This window comes from Montipora foliosa, chromosome 13 (genome assembly GCF_036669935.1).
Source record: "Montipora foliosa isolate CH-2021 chromosome 13, ASM3666993v2, whole genome shotgun sequence".
NCBI classification, from domain to species: domain Eukaryota; kingdom Metazoa; phylum Cnidaria; class Anthozoa; order Scleractinia; family Acroporidae; genus Montipora; species Montipora foliosa.
Genome location: NC_090881.1, coordinates 25,501,592 through 25,523,930, shown reverse-complemented (window position 1 = coordinate 25,523,930; position 22,339 = coordinate 25,501,592). Strand labels below are relative to the sequence as shown.

The following is a 22,339-nucleotide window of genomic DNA, read 5'->3' as shown; positions in this document are numbered from 1 at the left end:
GCGATGGTTGATAACGTTTCACGTTGAATAAGACGAAATGAAAAGTATTACAATCAAGATGGCCGCCGAGCCAGGGTGTTTTGCAGACTCTCAGTGGTTAGTGGAAAGAGCGAGACAGAGCTTGAAGGAAAATAATCCTTTTGAGGCTAAAACTTGGTTAATAACTGCTAAGACCTTATATCCCAAAGATTTTGGAGTTCAGGTAAAACAAGGCTTTTTGCATATGACAAACAAAAATTTGGTATCAAGTGATTTGTTGGAGGTAATTAAATAGGTGGTTTGCGACCAATCTCTTGAAAAAATAGTCTTGATCACTATAGTGCAATGAATACATGCTGGTGGGAAAATTGTTTTTGTTCACAAACATAGGGGTGATGGGGTAATATTAAAACCACCTGTTCACCACCAGGCCCCACAGTATTTCAAACAATGGATAGCGCTATCCACTGGATAAATCACTATCTGGTGGATAATTCATTCTGAAACCAATTGCACTATCCAATGAGTAGTGATTTATCTGGGTTTTGACAAAACACTGACCCCCGGTCAACTGACCCCCTTACTGACCCCCCTACTGACCCCCTAAAAAATCAGTGGGAAAATGAAAAATTGCTTACTTAAGCCTCAACATCCCTTTTTAAACAGCACTGTTCAACAATATTTAAGTCTAAGCACCCATTTTAAATAGGTTAGTTTTCGATTATTGTTGTGATGGCCGATTACTTCATGTAAGCTAACCTTTTTAAAATGGGTGCTTAGACTTAAATATTGCTGAACAATGCTGTTTAAAAAGGGTTTTTGAGGCTTAAGTAAGTAGTATTCATTTTCCCATTGATTTTATAGGGGGTCAGTAGGGGGGTCAGTTGACCGGGGGTCAGTGTTTTGTCGAAACCTGATTTATCTGGCCATTGGATAGCGTTATACACCTTTTAAACAAATGGGGCGAGGCTGAGATTGGAAACTGACATTTCAAGCGTTAGCTCGTCATCAGAGTGTACTCCTAATCTCATCTTGTTGGTCAGTGACACACAGTTCAACATCTGTTGATCAGCAAATGTTACAGTATTACTGTTTATTTTTTCTGCATTGTGGAAAACATGAGATGATTAAATATATTACCTGTAACAAACCATAAAGGCTATTGAATATATAACTTTCATTCAGACTGTTACATATGTATGTATATAATAAATATAACTTTTGGTTATGGTAACAGATCCGATCTGTGTTGGTTGACATATCACTGACACCCGACCAACATGTTAGCCGACAAGTAAAAACATGTTGGCCGACACATGACCAATGCGTTGGCCGGCAAGTGAAAACATGAAACACTCTTTTGGTTACTTCATGAGGGTAGGGGGATTGACCCAAGTGTGTGCAGTCAATGTGTTGGCAAAAGGACTTGATTGTGGGCGAATCACCTTAAAGGAAAAAAAAAAAAACGTGTGGGGAAACAACTGGATACCTGGTTGATTTACCTCCAACTAATTTGGAGCATTACTAAACCAAGAAACACCAAAACACTGTGTATGATCCCACTTCAATCTTATTCGGAGTTTTAATCTTAATTTCAATTAATTAGGAGCAATAGATATTTAAGATTTCTCAAAACCAACCTTTGTTGGTTAGTATTCATTGTATAGGGGGGTCATATATGGTGTTTTGGTGTTTCGTTTCGCTGCTTTATGGTTTAGTAATATCCACTTATTTGATACCAAAATGTTTCTGTTTCAATCTCCCACCAATGCAGCATCAGTTTCATTAAATTCCAAACTTGGCCTGAATAACCTCATAAGTCCATTTCTAATAATGTTTAGTGTGGCATGCTTCTTTTCCAAAATGATGCCACTACAAACAGACAAATGGGAACAGGTGTTAATTGTGTGGTGGCTAAGTAATGCATCTATCTATGTAAAAGCCTTCCTTTATAGAAAATGGGGGTGTTGGTACAATTTTGGCCATCTGAAAAAAAAATGTTGTTTTCATTCTTTAAACAGTATGAAGCCTACAGTATGGAAAGAAATGACGAAAGAGTACTTGAGTCAGCCAAACTATTTCATCACATGTAAGTTTGAAACTTTTACATCATAATGCAAGTCCTGCATTTCACCCAGTCTGTCTGCCCCATTTCTATAATCTATGGCAGATTTGAGCATAAAAGGGTCAACTAAAAGTTGCTTTATTTCTATGCTAGGTTTGAGCAATTTCCAAACAATGATTTGCTTTGGAAGGAGGTCTCAAGTTTTACAGATGCCCTTGAAAGTGAGGTTGTGGATCCCCATAGCAAGTTTTTGACAGGTAAATAGTGTGAAAACTGCTGCAATGGAGACACTTTTTTTATCAATTTGCCATTTTCACTCCTCTGTAGCATTACGATCTTGCTCTTTAGGTTACTGATGTACCAACTATCCAAACAATAATGTTAACTACCCTGTTCAAATCATTAAATTAGAGATATAATAATCATTACAAATTATAAGTTGATGACCAAGATAAATACTATTATTATTATTTATCTTGGTCATCGACTTTTGTCTAGACATGTTCAGCTGTCTTCCACAACATGTGCAGAGAGAGATACTTCTTAAAGCTGCAGGTATGTCCTTGTAATGATACAAAGGGAAAATAAAGTTGATGTTGTTGTTAAGGAAGGCAATAATTATGTCATTTTGATTGTGAAGTTCCTTTGAATTTCACAATTCACTTGCCGTTTGCACTTTCAGGAAGATGCCGAGATTGCATTGAGAAATGCAGAATGATGCTGCTTCTCATGAGAAGATTTCCTGATGTGATTCCAAGGAATGGGGTATAGTATGCACTCTTGCTGATACCCCACTCCTTCCATTGTTTTCTAGTTTAGGGCCCTGGCTTTAGCTTCATATAGGAGAGCTGTCTGAGATGACTTTTTTGTTTTGAACTGTTGTTTCTCTCAGAAGTCTTGTTTCCCTCTTTCCTCTCATCTCTCAGGCTGAATGTAATTCCAATCAAGTGCTCCCAATTCTCTATCAGCTTCCAGAATAGTGGTCTTTCACAAGTTATCACTGCGAAGATTCCCACCCTGAAAATGTGTTATCTTTTTTCAGTCTCAGCACCATGTCACGAAATTAGGCAAGGAGAGTTGTTTCAAAACAACGTTAAAATCATTTGCATTGATATTGTGCTTTTTGCCAACACAGGTCAATCTGATGGAAATGTTAATTGATGCAGAAAACACTGAATATCCTGGTGCACCTGTAAATCCATATAGGAAACTGTTAGGTACATGTGACGTCTTTTTCTTGTGGATTCTTTTGAAATCCTACAGTAGTAGTAAACTGTATTGTATTAATGGGGACATAGTTTTTCAGGGAGTGAACTCCTGGGAGTTCAGTGGGAGAACTCCTGGGGGTTCCCCATTGATGGGTAAAATTATCTGGCGTTAGACAGTCTGGCCGTCAAGAGGTTAAGAAATGTGAAAAACTCTATTTCTTATTACAGTGTGTGATGTCTTACCTCATTTACTGGCCAGTGACAACATGACGGTGGATATTGCAAATGACAAGGGCCCCGATAGGCAAGAAGAGGAGGTTTGTAATTTGTCAATTTAATTACTATGAGGTCTAATAGTATTAATGATAATAAATTTAAATTGGGTTAAATGTAATTTCACTTAGTTAACAACTAGGAGCTAGTATTCTCAGTGCTTGGCGTAGCGAATTGGTGTTTATGGACGTATGGCAACGTCTGCTGGCAGGCCTTTAGCATTCTGGTGTGACCAGGTGTTGCGTTACTGTTTTGAACGTGATTGCAGAGCGTTCTGGCAATCACAGGGTCAGCAGTAGTCTATTGCGGTTGATGCATATGCCACTGCACATGCTGGTAGTTTTACTCTGCTCAGCGTTAAGGACGTTTCACATAGCTTGCTTTTTCTAGTGATTCCCCACCCTCCTTCTTCCCCCTTTATTTGTAGCATTACCTTTTATCTACACAGTAGGTTCTCCACTGTTCTTCCAGTTCAGTGTGACAGGTGCCAGGGCGGGAGCTGGGTTTTGGCGGGCGGGGCTCTCGGCTGGGTTGTGGGTTGAGCAGGCTCTTAGGTTCTACGTATTTGGTTTTGGGGGCAGCGGTTCCAGCCCCCCATGTCTCTGGGCACCCAACCTCTATGTGCAACTTAGGTGTTAATAATAATCGTCATCATTATCATCACAATAACAACAATAACGGTCCATTTTGTTGCTGGCCTAAGCTACACTCATAGAGTGCTTGTTTTGGTCCACTTTTGGAGTAACTAATAAAAATTAGAATTACATCTGTGATACAAAAGGGTCATACATGAAGCCACTAAACAGAGATTTCTTTAATCAAACGTCAAAGAAAGCAAAATCATAACACTTGGTATTGATTTTTTTGTAAAGTTAAGCTTTGCAAATAGGATGCAAAGTCTATGAAAGAAATGATCTGAAAATGGACCGAAGTAACAAACAAACTCAAATTATTGTACCTGAAGAGTAGATCTCCCTAGCTTGTATAGGAAGTAAACGACGGCAAAATAAAAGAGAAACTTAATGATTCTTGCAATACCTGTGATAGCCACAACTGAAAATCGAAAACCAAAAAATAGTTGTCTTAACCAAAAGCTATTACTAAGCTTTCAAATGATCACCCTGGTTACTAGATTATTTAACTGGAAAAAGGATGGATCATGAAAGTCACACATAATCAAGAGTCAATAATTGACTAAGTCCTGCAATAAAAGAGTAGCTGTGGAAGTGTCGTGTTCAGACCAATCTGTTAGTGTAGGATTATTTTATCTACTACAAGATGTTTTCTTGTGTGAAAGTACCACTAAGAAAAAAAGATCACCCTATATGCTGTAAAAAGCTCACTTGCTACATTTTTTGGTTCTGCCATCATCCAGGACTGCTCTCCTGAAGTCTCCTTACATCAAGTTTACAAGTGGTTGGAGCTGTCCATCCAGTTTTATGTCACATGTGCCACAGCTCACAATTCGTTGTCTGAAAGCTTTGATACTCGGCTTAGCACTGCTGTAGACAACAGTATCCTTGCGGAGGTTTTGGATGACAAGGGACCTTGGATGGCTCTTCATGAGCTGTTTTACTTGGCTGCAAAGAAATGTGGTTGGATTGACATTTGTAAAATTTATGAACGGCTTGATCCTCAAAAATATAAGTATGTGACATGATACTAGACTTTTTCTTTGTGCCCAGAAATGCATGTTGTAAGTTGTAAATTCAGTTTTGACAAACAAGAAGTTATCTTAACTGTTAATGTGCAGATAAGTGATGTCAAAATTGAAGGCAAGCTAAAGAGGCACTTAGTGATATCAAAATTGGAGTGCATCTGGTATTGTCTACATGTGTTTCTTGACATGCCTCTCATTCTTAACGTTGATACTTTATACAGCATTTAATTTAATCTAATCCATTTTTTCACTGCAGTTGTGCTGTGAGAAAGGACTACAAGGGAACATATGAACCACTCAAGGTAGTCCACCTAATGGACTGCTGCAGTACTGAGAATTCCATCCCCTACCCTTTGCAAACAGAGTGTGGGTTTTTTTAATTTCCCATGTTATTAGCCACAAGGGTTGAAAGATAAAGCCCACTGTTTATAGTTCTTATTCAAGAATAGTTGAAAGTCAAATGATTTGCAGATGTTATGACAAAGGCAGCACTTTCTGAGGACTTGATTATTTTAAGACCCTTAGTGTTCATCCAGCTGGGGTTCAAACTCATGCAGTAGTCTGATTCTTAACCAACTTCCTTCATATAGTTTGCAACATCAGGGGTTTAATGTGTCTTCCAATGTAATATGAACGACTATTTACCATTATTTTGGTCAACTCATTTGATGGAAAATTGTAGAGTTGTAAAGTGTTCTTAAACTTTTCAGAAGCAGTAGTGATCAATGGAGCAGTATTTATGAGCTACATCATAAATTAAAGAAGATGTCAAAACATAGTTTAGAGGAGGGTATGGATGAAGACTTGCTGGAAAAAACTGGAGTTATGTTTGCCGCCACCATACTATTTCTGCAGACTGTGTGGGAATACTGTCGTGTGGTCAATAGGCTTGATTCAGTTTGTAAGTGGTTGGGAAATGTGTGCTTCTCGTTGTTGTTTTTTTTTCCTGTCTTTCTTCTTGGTTTGCATAAGGGGAACCTGACAAAAGCACAAGAATGGGTAGAAGGAAATGAAATCATCTGTAATTTCTTTTGCTTTATTTATTAGGTTTAGGTTTAGGTTTATTTACCCCTGAGAAAAACATTTACACAGAAATTACTACATAATTTATCAAATGCAGCTTCCTTTCCATGTATTACAACATGAAGTTACATTACCAAAAATATTTAGTCCTGAGGAAGCCAAAGCTTTGTAAAGAGAGGTCTTGTCATGATAATTTTATAAGTATTTGATTCATGAAAGGACCAGGAAGCTGCAGTAAGTACATAGAAAAAAAAAAAAGACAGTGGAATTGTTTGGTGGATAGAAAAAGGGTTCATAGGCTAGAGTTAAGGTAGACTAAACATTGTATATATATATAAATTTGTGTTTGATGCCAGATGGGAAAGAAGAAAATCAAGTAACTGTTTTTTTTAAGTAGCTAGGGTAGGAGAGTTAGAGACAGATGTCAGAGGAGAATTCCAAATCTTAAAAATCTGTTGCGTTTATTATTATGTGAACTGTGCATTACAGAAGCAGTAAGTATGTAGTGCAATCTTAGACATATCTAAGGTGCATTTGATTAACCTTATTCTGGAAAAGAAATAAATGGAATAACTTCTAGATTTTTGTTTAGAGGGGAATAAAGGTGAAATCCTCCTTTGTATTCCAATAATATTGCAAGTATTCTAGGGGTCATTTTTCCTTTTTATTCCACCACCAGTAACATGCTGGCAGAGAGCGATCATCACATCGGATACACTGTACCACACTCTTTACAAACAGTGTTTCTGTTTTCAAAACGACAGCTTAGGCCTCTTTTTGTAGTAGACCTATTCACTGATGTGGCAAAATTAATTTCATTTTGTTATAGCCAATTCTGGGTTAGTACATCCCTTGGTTTTGGTGGAAGACATCACAGATGGTGGAAGACAAAAATCAGAAGGAGGCAACAGTAGGTGAGAACATCAAAAAATTAAATTTCAAATCTGTCAAGTCTTACAAGAGAAATAGTACCTCACCCCTTTGCAGTACATTTCACAAAACTTTTGAAGGCGATTTGCAAAGTTCATTGTAAATTTCATAAGTTCGCTTCGAACTTGGGAATTTCAATACATAACTGTCAATCAAATGGCAAACTTTGAAATGAACTTGGGAATTTTGCGCGGAACTTTGTGGGAATGTGGTGAAGTAAATTTCACCATTACTCTCGGTGGTTGTTTTGAAATGAGTGCCTTCACCGTGGAAGGAATGGCAATTCCAAGTTTTGTTCGGCAGAAAATTATTGAAAGCTGGTTAGAATGGAAAGGACCCAGGGGCACCCAACGAGAATATAGTTCAAAACCACTTAGACATAGCATTGTTAAATGTATTTTAGTATTTAAACAGTAGATATAGGCATATTTTTATCCCCTAAAAATGTTTCATCTGTTCGGGAATCCTAGCTGAAAGTCTAGTGTTCCGAAAATTATAGGGATCAAAACTTACCTTTTCAAAATTTTCAGCCAGGGAAACAGCACCTGAAAATTCTAGGTGACCTTTTTAGGGTAAAGATCCGTTAAAAATGGACAATTATACCATTTTTCAGATGTCCGAAAATCCTAGGAGAGGGAGGCAAGCAAGAAATTTTACAACAAATGTTCCGAAAATTCTAGATCTCAAATCGTCTTCCAAACAGATATTTTCCGAAAATTGACGTTGGGTTCCCGTTTGTGTACAGATAGTATTTATTAACCTGCATGCAAGGTTTTTGGAGGGGGCAGGGAACAGAAGACTAGTGGAAAAAGTGAAAGACCTCAAGCATGAGAAATGAGAGAGTTGGCCAAAGCATTGACAGAATAAATTTGCTTGATTCTTAGTCCAGTGCCAAAGAAGAAAAAGAAGAAGTTAACTGCAACTGTGAGTACAATATGTAACAAATGGAACTCCTAATGGGCCATTTCCTAGTTGCTGTTTGTCTCAGTTTCGAAGTGAGTCTTGGTGCACAACTATTGTAAGGGAAATGAGTTTGATTTGCATGAGAATACGCAACTCATTTCCATTTGAATGGTTGTGCACCAGGACTCGCTTTGAAACTGAGGCATGCAGCTACTCGGAAATGGGCTATTGAGCTATACTTGTTTATCATTAATTTTGTTATTGAAGACTTAAGTGGTTTATGTTTATAATGATGTTATTGACTTTAGCAGGGTGGACATGACTCCCTTGGGAAAGGGGATGGAAAGGACAAACAGTTAATGCATGTTATCATTGATAAAAGTAAGTTAGGTGCATTTAATGAAGTGATGATTGACTTAATGATAATTAAGTAAGACTGAAATATGCTGAAATTGCAGTCAGGAATTTGCATAATGACTATAAGAAATGTTGGACACTGACTTATTTGAACATCAAACAACGTTCTCAAAAAACTTGGTTAACACGTTTCGACGGAAAACCTTCGGTCATCCTCGGTTTTTGGTCGAAACGCCTTTACCAAGTTTTTTGAGAACGTTGTTTGACGTTCAAATAAGTCAGTGTCCAACATTTCTTATAGTCATTAAGTAAGACTGTTTTGTTTCCAATATTATTGGTTAGTTTTCTGGTTTTTTTTTTCTTTTTGTAGTTTTAGTTGGTCATCCTGGAAGCCGTTCATGTTGTAAATATGATGCAAAGAATGCATTAAAATACCTTTAGTTCTATACAAAGTAATTGAAAAGGAGGATTTTTGAGCTGACATTTTGTGAGCGTTTCTTGCTTCATTCATGAGAATGACGACGATTATTTAGTGCATCTATTTCCATCTATCCCATTTATTACATCCCCTCTTGTTGCATTCCTCTTGCAACTTTCTTAAACACTATGTTTTACTCTCTTGTAGATTGTGGCTCTGTTAGTCAAAGCCTGTCAGATGACTTTACTGTATCTGTAGAAGCATGGCATCTCCTCAACACACATGCTGATTACAAAAATGGTATATCTATTACTGCAGTGACGTTCTTATTTTCTGACTTAAAAAGTCTCCATCCACTCTGAACAAAATTACTATTTACAGTGACATTGTTCTTTAGTGATTGTAACCTTTAACTTGGTCTCTTTCTAAAAGATTTTAGTCGTCTTTTGGAAGAATGGAACGTTGAGCAGTGGACCTGGATAACAACTTTTCATGTTGACCGACTTATTCATAAGGTAACTTAGCGAGTTTCAATCGAGTGTCGTAAAGCCAAAACCAAAGTAATTACTTTGGCCAATCAAAAAGGACGGAGACAATCCAGTAAAGCAATCAAAACTCGAAGTAATTACACGTAGCCGACACAAGGCGCGGGAAAATGTGCACGCACAAGCAACGATTGGTTTTGGTTTCACTTCTGATTGGTTGGAAAAATGGCGCGAGAACTTCGAACCAATCAGTGAGTGGAGTAATGCAAAACCAAAGCAATTCGCTAATTACTTTCGACACTCAATTGAAAACTGTTCTATTTTGTGTTTGTGTTGTTTTTAATGTGGGCGTCACACAGTGACAGCCCTGACCCAACCGAAATGTAATGCATAAAGTTCTTAGACTTACGTGTATACTTGTATGTGCATGGGGTCATTTACAAGGGCAGTGAAATACAATCAACGAAACGAAGGAGCATAACAACAACACCAGTTGAAAATCCCAACTGGCTGGAGGCAAACCAGTTGGCTATTTACAATTTCAGCCGAGAAGCTGAACCAGCTACTACCAGGTACAAATTCAACACGTGGTCAGAACGGTCTTGAACCCGGGATCTCCGGATCTCAAGGCAAGCGCCCAAACCTCTGGGACCGCGCACTGCCTGCTATGATCAAGACATCAGATAATTTTGCACAGAGTGCATACAAACGCAAAAGACAATAACGGAAAGAAAAGGTCATAATTGCAGAATACCCTGCCATACGAAGCGGCCACGTGGCAACTAAGGGCCAAGTGAGTGAGTTAGAAAGCGAGTACGCTGTTAACGTGCAAACGCGTAAACTGTGGCTACACGGCTACGCGGTTTTGTTAGCTTCAGTCTTCGCTTCCATTGTACCTCTATCTTTTGCATAGATCAGTGACGATCATCGCTATGGTATACCTCACCTCTTTTGATATCCTGTTGCCACGTAGCCGCGTAGCCATAGTTTCTACGTTTGCGCGTAACAGAGTAGCCGCGTAGCCGCAATTTTTTTGAAGTGTTTTGGAGTGGCTGGGTATTCTACAGTTGAGCCAAAAGTACAATGTAGAAAGGATTCATAAATGAAAGCGAAGAAATAAAATGTTTTAGTATTGTCCCCTTTGCCCCAATGACTCCTAAGGGTGAGACCTAATAGATTTTACTCTGTCTAAAGTCAGACGATTTTCTCGCCAACTGGGGCAACTACAAGATTCAATGGTTTAATCGCTTTGTCGACTTCGCTAGAGTTGTCCTGGGTAAGCTCTAGTTTAACTCTCCCGCAACTGTTTTGACAAACTGGGACAATTTTTAAAGTATTTTTCTCTTTGAAAGAACAAAGATGACCAGCTTTTATTCATTCGTTAGGGAAAATACAAAATAGCAATAGACTTCCTGCAAGAACAACGGTATTCTCTGGAGCAGGATACCTTATCTAATCAAGAGGTACTTACTGTTCGTTTTTAAAAAAATGCCTTATTATTATAGAGCGAGTTTCAATTGAGTGTCGTAAAACCAAAACCAAAGTAATTACTTTGGCCAATCAAAAAGGACGGAGACAATCCAGTAAACCAATCAAAACTCGAAGTAATTACACGTAGCCGACACAAGGCGCGGGAAAATGTGCACGCGCGAGCCACGATTGGTTTTGGTTTCACTTCTGATTGGTTGAAAAAGTGGCGCGAGAACTTTGAACCAATCACTGAGCGAAGTAATCATAAACCAAAGCAATTCGCTAATTACTTTCGACACTCAATTGAAAACCACTCTATCGATCAGCAAAGAATTCAGCAATTTATAGCAAAAACTGCGTGCGAAATGAAGCTTTTGGTAATATGCCATGTTACGAAATTCTGCTTTTAAAATTTTACAAATTACGTATGGCTCTCGCAAGTGTAGTATAAGAACATGGTATATTTTAACAGCCTTAAATGGATAAAACGTTGTTTTTTTATGCGCGAGAAAAAATTCCGAATTCTTCCGACGGGAGTCGAACCCGAGACCTTTCACTAACCAGCTCGGATGCTACACCATAGAGCTACCGGAAGTTGGATTGGTCCATTACGCTTGGTTCGCGTGACAATCCTCCATTATCATGCGAACGTTTTCTTTTGTTTCTGTGGAAAAACAAGGTTACTGATCATGTGAGTGAAAACACTCCATACTACGTTAAAGGAGAACTGCAGGCCAAAATCAGCAATGTTTCCAACATTGTTTTTGGAAAGCTTAACATAAGTAAAGTTTAGTGTGTGGGGTTATTTCTTCTCGTTTTCTGTATTTTGGTTTGTTGATTTTACTAGTTTCTCCGTCGTAGAGATCAGTTGCAATCGTTAAATCAGCGTCGTAAAAATACATCTCATTGTCAATTTATCAGGGTAGACTTCGTCTTCCAGTTGCTTTATTTCACACAAAGGTCACACCGTGAGTTGGTTGTATATAAATAAGTCTTTCATGCCTTCATTTCCAATCACTTTAACTTTTTCGTTTTCTTTTCAGTTATTGATAAGAGGCGCTGTTCAACTATCCTGTTGTTACTACCAGCTTGATGATCATAAGGTGACAAACAAGATAATTCTTCAATTGAATTTATCTGTAGTGTCGAAGGCTTGCACCATAGTTAATAGAGGGGAATAGTTTGGAAGCTCGGCAAACATCAAAGGAGCAAACAAAGATGCCAAGATTTAGGTTGGAAAGTCCACGACCGTGCACAATCTTTTTTTTTGCGTTCATACAATATGTAACCAACACGATTCTATTGGTTAGTTTCACAACCATTTCCCTCTATTAACTATGCTTGCAAGGAGAAGCTCAACCTCGTTCCCAGGGTCTCCATGGTAGAGACCCTGGGTACGAGGTTGGGAGGAGCTTGCACTGATTCTCGTATTGTCCAGGGGGTCTTTTTGTTAAATGTTTCGAAAACAGTTCGATCTCGAAAAGCCATTTCGGTCCGCCTTTTCTAACTAGCTTTTGACACGTGGAATGCCTTGAAACGTCTTTCTTCTTAAGATACTGAGGGATTTGTGGCACCCGAAATACACTCGCTAAAATTTAAAAAAGTTCTCGGGTCAGTGCCCGTCCCGGGCGTGTCTCGTGTGTGGATGATGTAGACTGTCTTTTAATCAGTCAAGCAATAACCTTGTCTGAGGGATGAGTGGTGGGGATGGGCGAAGGGTAGGTAGGCAGGTTCTAGATACCAAACTGTCATGAAACTAAACCAGTTTCAACTAACTTAATTGCGAGACTTTCTCTAAAAACGATTAATTCTTAATTCACGGTTTCATTGATGTAACCGTGGACGCCAGAGGGTTGTATATTCTCGATTTGAGCCACCGTGATTGTTCTAAGAATTCCGATCCTTTTTTATTTAGACGACGTTTATCTAGGCCCAGGGTATTTACAAAATAGTAAATCAACACATTTTGTTCGGTAATCAATACTTAAACCCAGAAGAAATCAAGGATCTTCTGCGTTTTGTCGTTGTTGTTATGACTTTAATTGTCGTTGTTCTTGTCAACAGAGAGCCTGTGAAGAAGCTCTTAATGCTCTTCAGTTGTTTTCGTCAAGAGTCTCGCCAACAGATAACATAGCACTGAAACGATCGACGTCAATTCCTCATGGGAAATTAGATTCAAGTGGGACAGAGCCTTCAACGACCTTGTCATCGCAAAGTAATGAGGTCGCTTCATTACCCTCTCACTGAAAATGACATGAGATCTGGCTGTATCTTATTTCTGATGCTTATTCTCGTCAGGAGGTGTAGGATGGGTATGGGACGTAGAGAGCCTTTCTGGGTGTTAAGAACTAAAATCAAATGACGCATTTTTACTGTTAGCAAAACGCGTGTCCAGATTCGAAAGCGCATTGTACTGTGTGACTAAGAGCATTCAGACAAGGTATTCGTTCACCTCGGACGGGCGGACGATGATAAAACTTGAACTTGCAATTGACCAGATCCCAATGGGCTTGAGAGCTCATTTCATTGATATTCAGACTATTTGCCCACGGAATGAAAACGTACAGTTGCTGTATAGTATTATTTTTTTGCGCAAATACACTAAGCGTGGAATAGTTATGCCCAGACTATTCCGGAATACACGTTCTTTCGAAAAACCTTCAATATTCCAGTTATTCTGTTTATTGCAACCCGGAAAAGAAACGAACTGAATCAGTAAAAAAAGGGACCTTTGTGCTGTTTTAAGATGAACGGTTTAAATGGTTATCTTTTATGTAAGGCCTGGAACACCATTTAAAGTGAGAGCCGATGGTCAACATGACAGTGAAAATCACTTGCAATACTGTCTTGCAGGTCGCTGTTTGAGATTGGTGCCTTGCAGCGAGTCAGAAGTTCTTTCCTTTACCGTTCGTTTACTGCTATCGTCTTTGAAGGTGATGAGTAAAAGCAGAAACCCATAAGGGTTGAAACGTGTAACGCGCGTTCACAGCTTCCGAATATTCAGTGCGAACTGATTGGTTGAATGTTTCAGTGCTAAGTACCATATTTGGAAACCCCTCGCTCTTGTTGTTCGAAATATGGTACTTAGCAAATTGAACATTCAGAAGCTTGTTTCCCAGCACACAAGGGGCCGTTACACGTTTCAACCCTTATGGGTTTCTGGTAAAAGTAGAAGTTATGAGGTATTTACATGAGATCGGGACGAACTCTGACCGGCAGGAGTTTGTATCGGCCTCCATACATTTCTTCTTTTTGCGTTTACATGAGACCGGTCTGACGTCGTCTCGGTTGCTGGACCGAGACGAGAAATTCTCGTGCCGGTCTGAGTTCGTTCCGGTCTCAGGAGAAAATAGCCATTCGTTGACAGATTAAGCTTGGCGTCAGTGAAAATCCGCCATTTTATCAATGTGCGAAAGCTAATGCGCTCGCCAATGACGCAAGAAATTGTGCGCAGTAGGGTTGCGCAATGCAAAGCCAGGGAATTACCTTAAGCAATTGTCTTTTATAGACACCTGGAAAATTCAGATGGCTTCAACGGGCCGAGACCTGTTCCCAACGGTGTGGCTTCAAAGCTAAGTTGGTAGAGCATTGTACCGTCATCACAGAGGTCATGGCCTTGAATCCCCGTTGATGCCAGCTGAAAAGACAATAGCCCATTTCCGAGTTGCTGCATGCCTCAGTTTCAAAGCGAGTCCCGGTGCACAACCATTCAAATGGAAATGAGTTGCGTATTGTTATGCAAATCAAACTCATTTCCCTTACAATAGTTGGGCACCAAGACTCAATTCGAAACCGGGACAAACAGCAACTCGGAAATGGCCCATTACTTACATTGCCTCGATAAATTGGAGGAAGGGGTAGTTTCTAAAGAAACTGTGGTGCTGCGTCGGTGGGGAAGTAGTATACAAAAATTTGGTTTATCAACGGAGTTGATAATGTAAATTGACCACCGTACAGAGATTCTAAAAGCTGACGTTTCGAGCGTTAGCCCTTCGCTCTGGGCGTTAGCCCTTCGCTCTGACGAAGGGCTAACGCTCGAAACGTCAGCTTTTAGAATCTCTGTACGGTGGTCAATTTACATTATCAACTCCGTTGATAAACCAAATTTTTGTAGATAAATTGGAGGATGACTTCTTTATTTCGTCAGTAACCCGCACTTGAAATATATATTTATTTCAAAGATAAAGGTGATTAGAAAGCATGGCGAATTTTCTTTTAAGTAAACGAGTAATTCGCTCCTTCCTTTGTCATAATTTTTGTCATTTGCTTTTCTTGTTCAGCAAAGGTTAGCCACTGAGGGACGCAATGATACCCTTATCGGTCACGTGATAGTCTTACTACAATATGGTTGGCCCAAGGAGGAAGGAACTTTTTACGAGCTTCTCGATAAGATCCGTGATAATGGGGGCCTGAAATACAGAGTGTTTTTCGACTACGTGAATAGTATCCTTTGGAAGTGTTTTATTCAGCTCCCGTTCGATGTCATTCATAGTATTTGCAGTTGTCTTTTTTATTACGTTTTGGAAGCAGTTACGTGGCCAAAATTAAATTTATGTCTTTTTAGCTTTTTATTGCTTAATTGGTTGATATTCTTAACTTACATCAGATATTGACATTTTAGAGGAATTTGCGCATCTTTATAGCGACGCCTCTTTTAATCTTGATCTTATTCCTGTTTCTTCTTCTGGCTCCAGGTAAACACTCTTATCATCTGTATGAATCAAAATGTGTTGCTCACAAATGTTTAATATATGAGTAGTTGACAACGTCCAAAATGTAAATGAGGAAAATCAGGGAAGTAATCAGAGACTCTTGCATGATCGGACAAGCATCGGCATTTTTCGGGGACCCTCGGAAAATGATCAAAATCTTTCGCCGAATTAGACGATTCAGTTGTTACTTATGGGATTTTTTTTCTTCCGTTCATCGTGTCCACAAAATTGATTTAGAAAAGTTTTCAATTGAGTGTGATTGGTTTGATTTTACGTTTTTACGGGGTTTTGCCACTTTGTCAGCTAGTCGGAGATGAAGGAAAATCGACTGTTAGCGGCAGAAACGTGTTTTTCCGCCCTTTGTGCTTGTATCAGCTTTGTATTCTTGTTGGTATATTGTCTGCTTGTAATGTGATTGGAAAACTTAGACTGTCTTAAGCGGCACTCAATCGAAAACAGCCATGGTCTTCCATGGATTAGCTTTTTGGGAATTCCTTGAGCATTCTTCGAAGAGTCTTCGGCTTTTTTAGGGAGGCAGTGTGGCCCAGTGGTTAGGGCGCTTGCCTTGAGATCCGGAGATCCCGGGTTCAAGACCCGCTCTGACCACTCGTTGAATTTGTTCCTGATAGTCCCTGGTTCAACTTCACAGCTGCACTTGTAAATAGCCCGGAACTGGTTTGCCTCCGGCCAGTTGGGATTCTTAGCAGTTGTTGCTGTTGTTCTGTTCTGTCGTTTCGTTGTGTTTCATTGGCCCTGAAAAGCCCCTACGGGGAGCGGTTAATTAAGTATGTATTGTATTATATTAATGTGATTTTTGATTCTCCAGTAGGGCAGTGACCCGAGGAGTTAACAAGGGAGTGAAAGAGGATTTCCGAGCTGCTCTAGAGAGACAAATCTGCCGCAGTGATGATAGCTTTGAACCAGTGCTGAGAGAGTTTTTTCAAGACGAGAAGGAATCACTTCTCATCAACTGATTCTAGAAGAAACAGCTCTTTTCGTCTCATCTAAAAAGATAAAAACATTGCATCAATTAAGCCTTTGTCGTTCAAAAGGTGGATGGCGCCATTCAGTGGACTAGCATTACCAAAATTGATTGAATTATTCACTGGATTATTTAATTTTTTATTAGCGGCGTTGGATTAAGATGGTAAATCACCTACAATAAGCGCCAAAAGAGTTGACACACTTTCGCCTTTTAAGGAATCTTGGACAAATCCCTCCCCAAAATCTTTCCATCTAACCCCTTTCCCCCCTACCCCCAAGACAATGTTGTTTTATCATCGCCAATACTTGCTTTTTCCGTTACTATCATTTGAAGGGGGCAGGCGGGGGGAGAGGGGGAAGTGAAAGTGGAAAAGGTAACGTTCAGGTGCTTTTCTTCCTATTTGTGGTCTTCCCAGTTCAGTTTCTCGATTACTTTTGTCGCTTACGCCTAGTTTATACGTCGCGCTATCGTCGAATTTAATTCAGACGAATTTAATTCCAGGTCCTACTTAAAAAATAAATTCGACGATAAAGCGACGTCTAAAACGAGTTCAATTCGTCTGTTAAATTAAATTCGTCCCAGACGCTTTATGCGTGTTAAGATGACGGATAAAATATCTTTAAAGCGTCATCAGTTTATCCGTCGCATCAGCGTCGCGTCGAATGAAATGCATACATTATTTTCGTACATTATTAATTATATCTCTGACCAGGTATATTGCATTCCGGCTGAGAAATTAATTCGACCATAATTCGACCCATTTATTTCGACGTGTAAAACCACGGTACAATTAATGTCGACGGAAGGACGAATTTAATTGGAATTAAATTCGACGATAGCGCGACGTATAAACTAGGCCTTATTGTAGCTCATATTCAACAAAACGAGGATGCAATGATCGTTTAATTTATTAAATTTTAATAACTTCTGAACATTTCCGGCGATTCTTGGGTTTTGCTTCCTATCACTAGCGTTTTTAGGTTAACAACACTTGGCAGTATTTGGGTATAGGAGCTTACTAGTGAGACATGCAAATGCAAAAAGCCTATATCCGAGGTTGAAAATTTAATAAGTGTGTCATCTAGTAGTATGCGTAGCATTGGAATAACTAGGACATGGTGGTGAATGACAAGATAAAGTAATGTCTTTGGCCAATGGGAAGGTCGAATTGTGAATCAGAGTCTCTCATAATACAATGTCCCCAATCTGTGCTCTTGCGCTAAAAGACGGCACTAATATATAGTTCTTCTCTCTCTCTCTCTCTCTCTCTCTCTCTCTCTCTCTGACGAGGTCTGTCGCTGGTAAAGTCAGCGCTACGCGCTTTACTTGCAAATATACATTAAATCAATTACAAGACCATTGTGGTGTCTCTTCAGCCTCCCTCACGTGCTGCTTCAACTGGCGCTCCGTTTATCCCATTGCCTCCTGCCTCCTCGAAGTGAGACTTCATAGATTACTTTGTCTATCGCCAGACGATTTTATTCGTCAAGCGAAGGCCGCTAATTATGTAGTCAACGGGTTAAGAAATATGCTTGACACTTGAAGAAAAAAATTAAGAAAACCCTTTTAGAGTCCGAAATGCAAAACCTTAAAAAAGGAGAATCACTGATCGTAAATCTAAGGAGAAAAGCGGTGAGAAAGATTATAACTTAAAATTCACGTTTTTCCTCTTGCGATACGATAAAATAAATTGCTCTAGGAGTGTAACAATTGCATCTTTTAGATACAACATCAACATGCATGCTCCATCCACGTCTGCGGGTCCCTTGCCATAACCTTGATTCCTCCCCAGGTCTTTCCCGTCTCCTTGATTTCTTTCTCCACTGTCCGTCGCCACGTGATCTTGGGGCGGCCCCTCTTACGTTTCCCTTCTGGCGTCCAATGTAAAGTAGTTTTCGCAATGGAAGCTCCTTGACGGGTAACATGGCCAATCCACCTCCAGCGTCTCCTCATCAGGATGTTAGCCATTGGTTCAGTTCCACCATAACTTGACTACTTAGGATAATTCAGTGTGTTGGAATGCATCTCGAGTTGGTCGGTGAAGCTTTCCAAAGGGAAAGAGGACAAATTAAAGGGTTGAGTCTTTGATTCGCACGTTAATACACATGATGTGTACGAGACCGACACTTTAGAGCTGAAAGAAAGCGGGGACTAATCTACCTGCTTGCATCTTACAAATGCAACGACTAGTGGAAAACTGATACTCGTCAGGCTCGGAACTTCCTGGCTTTTTCTACCTATTTTTTAATCGATTTTTTCCTCACTCATACAGTTCAACCTAGTTAAGATTTTTCCTCAGTCGAGGCCTCGTTGTTGTTTCTCATATCTCATCAATTCGAAAGTTCTCGATTCTGCAATTAACTTCCTCAAATGAGGCGGCAACTAAGATAAAATGAGTCCAATGAAAGTGGCAAGGTCAAACACTCTACTTGAAACATGTGACCGTGTCGAATGGCCAACCTTGCTCACCCAACCCCTCCCCTATTGGGTTGTCCTTCAGTAAAATGGCGCTTAAAATTTCAACCACTTGCATGAAAGTGGCCAGAACTTGCGATCTCGTTGCTTATCTCGCATTTGTCTAATGTGCTTGGGGGCTTAAAGTGAACTCGATTCTGTCTCCTTTTGGAAATACTCCGTTATAGATACATTTCGAGTTGTCTACCAAACGATTTTGCGACGCTTGCAACGCCGTATACCAAGCGTTTTGATGTAGTCAGGACTTTCATCAAGCGTGCACCCCATCGCAAATTTGGGCTCAAGTTGACAAGGGTCTTTCTCTCTTTTGATGAAGCCTCTAAGCGCTCAGTTTGGTCTCAGTTGCATCGATTTTCATCCTCTCAAAGCCAAGTTGGTTTTCTCCACCAAGATGCGCAAATTTGCTCCAGCGTCCCCTTTTATAATCTATTAGCAATAATGAACTAACTCCATCATTTTTGGCAGTTGCCATTGTGCCTCGTAAGTGACCGGGCCGCCGGTTTGACCAGCTCATGCACTCCTATTTGCCGATCAATTCTCCTGTTGGTAGGTTTGTCCTTCTTTGCTTTGATTTTTTACCTCTCAAAGTAGCTCAAAGTGATCTCAGGGTTTTTGACCCGATTTTCACAAGATCACTAAGTTTCTCATCGTTCCCTAGAAAGACTCTTGTCTTACCGCGATTCTTTAATTGTACTGAACAGTTTTTACTTTTCGGAAAAGGGCTATGAGAAGTTGATTTGAGCTTGTTGTTTTCAATAATATTCTCTCAAAGTCAGTCTTTCCGGGAAATGAGGAACAAAACAGTGTCCGAAATAAAGCATCGGCAACGCTATTATGAGAAACATACCTCTTGGAAAGCAAGAGTTCTTTTTGTCGATTAAAGGCCTGAAATAGAAGTTTCCGGAGGTAACGGCCATGAAAACGGAGAGTAGTCAGTCGAATTTTTTTGGCGGAGTCTGGCGAAGCTGCTACATAGCTACATAGTTGGATGTTCTCTTTGCCTACTACTCAGCGGCCGGCGTTACGCGGCGTTGCAGCCAATAAAACAAAGTTTTACAAGTTACGTCGTAATGTCAACTTAAAACAGTTAACAGGATCAGGAACAAAATTCGCGGCACCATTTGATGCTGTAGTTGTCTCTACTTTGGAAATTATTGAAATTATTGGTTACCCTGGATCGATCACACCGGAAATCAACTTGCACACCGGGGAATACCCACCAGGCCTGGCCACTCAATCGACCCGTGCAACAATCATCATCCTTGAACGTTAAAATTTTTATCAAACCATACTAACACTGGGTGCGAGATCTCCTAGATGATTGAAAGAGAGCCTTTCTATCGACGCAAAATTTGCAAAAAACTCATTGTTTACTCCATTTTGTCCCATGATATAGTGCGGTCGTACCATGGAAAACACGTGTGGTTGAGCACTCATGCGCACTTTGAGGCAAGATGGCGCGAATGAAGTTCCCTGGAACCAACAAGAGCCGATCTTCGCCAGAGAATAAAAAGAAATTAAATATGTTGGGGCGGAGAGGGAAGGAGAGGACGACCGGGAAGCGGCAGGGCTCAGCAATAGCACCAGTTTTGATAAGTCTTCGAAGATATCGCGAAATATTTGGAGATTCCGATGAAGAGGTTCACAGTTTGTCATGCACATTTTCCCTGAGTTTTGTTTATCATGTCTGCTTCACTCATTCGGCAATCGCACAGGTTTCGTCCTCATGCTTTGATTTTTTTACTTTGTAGGAAGAAGACTTCTATGGATTCCGAGCAGAGGAATTAGGTCTCAAAGCCTATCGTTCTTTTTCTGTTAAGGAATATTTGGATGGCAGCGAAAGAGTGAACTATAGGAAAGATGGCGTTCGCGATACCCAATCACGAAATTATTCAATCAGTCATTCGCCAAAATTATCTCAAGAATCGGCTCATCGTAAACGTGAAGGAAGGGAGACGGGAAGCAAGAAATCGACTTCTCCATCAAGTGAAAATATCTATGCAAAACAGTATAGGAAAAGAGAATCGTACGAAAGGCGATTTGCGCCTCCTTTGGCCAAAGTTGTGTTCGAAAAGGCTTGTTTACCTCCGAACCTAAAATCAACCACGAAGGTAAAGGCAAATTTTGTGCCTCGAGTGTCAAAACCTGCTCAGCTAGTCATTGGTAAGAGTTTGAAGGTGTATGAGAGAAATCTGTTTCCTTATGCAAAAATTGAGAAGAGAAAAACTATTCCAGTCGCCAAGCAGTTGTTGGCAAAGGCAAAGGGAGGTCAGAGGATTCGCGTTTATAAGGGTTCGGTAAACAAAGGAATGGGAGAAGTGCGATCGCGCTCCGGGCGTGTTGTGAAAAGCAAAAAACTGGATTATGATGATGTGACATCGCCGAAGTTCAAAACGAACAGAAAGGAACTTAGATTGCCAACACGTAAGTTAAATAATCAAGGACGAAAGAGACCTTTGGAAGAAGGCAATTCTGAACATCCCCCAAGGAAAGCCATCAGAGTTGGAGAGGTGAAAATCGAGAAAGTGCAACTATCGGCTGATCAAAGGGTCTATGTGGAAAATCCAGGTCTGTAAATAATAATTATTGTTTTCTCAAACTACATCCACGAGTTGCATTTTGCATTGTACTACTATACTTCTGCAACCAAACAAAACACACACTCTTTGGGAGGGTTGTGTTAAAATGTTATGTAAATTATAATATTGACAATGAATGAAGGAATTTGTTGATTAGGTGTTGTTTTTGTAAAGAGTACTTTCTTTAGTGTGTGAGGGTTGGAATGAGCTTCCAGCACCCCTCTTGGACTTTCTCTCCATAGAATTCTGAAAAAATACTTGCATCAGCTAGAAAAAGAGTTGGTAACGAAAGTTGTGATTTGTGTGTTTTTCTTAATTTATATGTGGTTGATGTGAGCACACGTCATCTGTATCACAGTGTTATTGAGAATGGCTTAAAAAATCTTTCTTTTGACAGCATCCCCGACGGGATTTGACATTCAGCCTCTTGAAGCTGTAGGGACTGAGGTATGCTTTGATTGCTTTTATCATGTTTTATGCATTGGTATGTTCTGCTATGGCTTTAGCTTCTGTTAATGAGGGCTTGTAGTAAGGAAAACTTGACAATCCTATCTACACTAGGTTGATGAATCAGATTTGTTTCAGTTGTAAGATTGCTTTCCTACCAGCGATAATTATTTATTTCTTCCAATCTCAATTTTTATATTTGAGACAGAGACAGTCGGTTAGTGCATGGCCTTCTGAGCTGGAGGTTGCCAGTTCAGAAAGTAAGGAGAGATGATAAGAAACAACCAGGCTGTGGACTGCGTTTAATAAACCTCCTGTTTAAAGGTCGTGGTTGCAAGACTAATACTTAGGCATATTATTTTCAGTATTA

At 39.8% G+C, this 22,339-nt stretch overlaps 2 protein-coding genes across 4 annotated transcripts in view; both read left to right on the top strand.

Moving 5' to 3' along the window:
- The first annotated feature begins 67 nt into the window (after window positions 1-67).
- On the top strand, window positions 68-17,893 carry LOC137983042 (integrator complex subunit 10-like). Of its 3 annotated transcripts, none has more exons than XM_068830205.1 (21): window positions 68-202; window positions 2,001-2,068; window positions 2,198-2,301; window positions 2,543-2,599; window positions 2,727-2,809; window positions 3,180-3,261; window positions 3,481-3,569; window positions 4,901-5,172; window positions 5,896-6,086; window positions 7,038-7,122; window positions 8,023-8,062; window positions 8,350-8,422; window positions 9,024-9,116; window positions 9,249-9,331; window positions 10,687-10,764; window positions 11,815-11,874; window positions 12,836-12,986; window positions 13,625-13,704; window positions 15,052-15,214; window positions 15,378-15,465; window positions 16,310-17,891. In XM_068830205.1, the coding sequence occupies exons 2-21, from the start codon at window positions 2,016-2,018 to the stop codon at window positions 16,455-16,457; spliced, it is 2,073 nt and encodes a 690-aa protein (XP_068686306.1). In that variant the 5' UTR covers window positions 68-202; window positions 2,001-2,015; the 3' UTR covers window positions 16,458-17,891. The 3 variants fall into 3 exon arrangements, with proteins under 3 accessions (XP_068686306.1, XP_068686305.1, XP_068686304.1); XM_068830204.1 differs by having other exon boundaries at window positions 69-202; window positions 16,313-17,893; XM_068830203.1 differs by having other exon boundaries at window positions 69-202; window positions 8,353-8,422.
- Window positions 17,894-20,201: 2,308 nt separating this feature from the next.
- The window catches only part of LOC137982657 (histone-lysine N-methyltransferase 2B-like), a 31,018-nt gene continuing 28,880 nt past the window's right edge, over window positions 20,202-22,339 (top strand). Inside the window, exons 1-3 of the mRNA XM_068829788.1 lie at window positions 20,202-20,583; window positions 20,695-21,511; window positions 21,920-21,969. Coding sequence (XP_068685889.1) covers window positions 20,398-20,583; window positions 20,695-21,511; window positions 21,920-21,969 — 1,053 coding nt within the window. The 5' untranslated portion in view covers window positions 20,202-20,397. The remainder of the gene's footprint in view (window positions 20,584-20,694; window positions 21,512-21,919; window positions 21,970-22,339) is intronic.

Excerpts from the sequence above, each read along its gene's own strand:
- LOC137983042 (XM_068830205.1), top strand. The coding sequence starts at position 2,016 with ATGGAAAGAAATGACGAAAGAGTACTTGAGTCAGCCAAACTATTTCAT. Across the intron at positions 2,600-2,726 it reads GATACTTCTTAAAGCTGCAG|GAAGATGCCGAGATTGCATT; the intron begins GTATGTCCTTGT and ends TTGCACTTTCAG. Across the intron at positions 9,332-10,686 it reads TTGACCGACTTATTCATAAG|GGAAAATACAAAATAGCAAT; the intron begins GTAACTTAGCGA and ends TTCATTCGTTAG.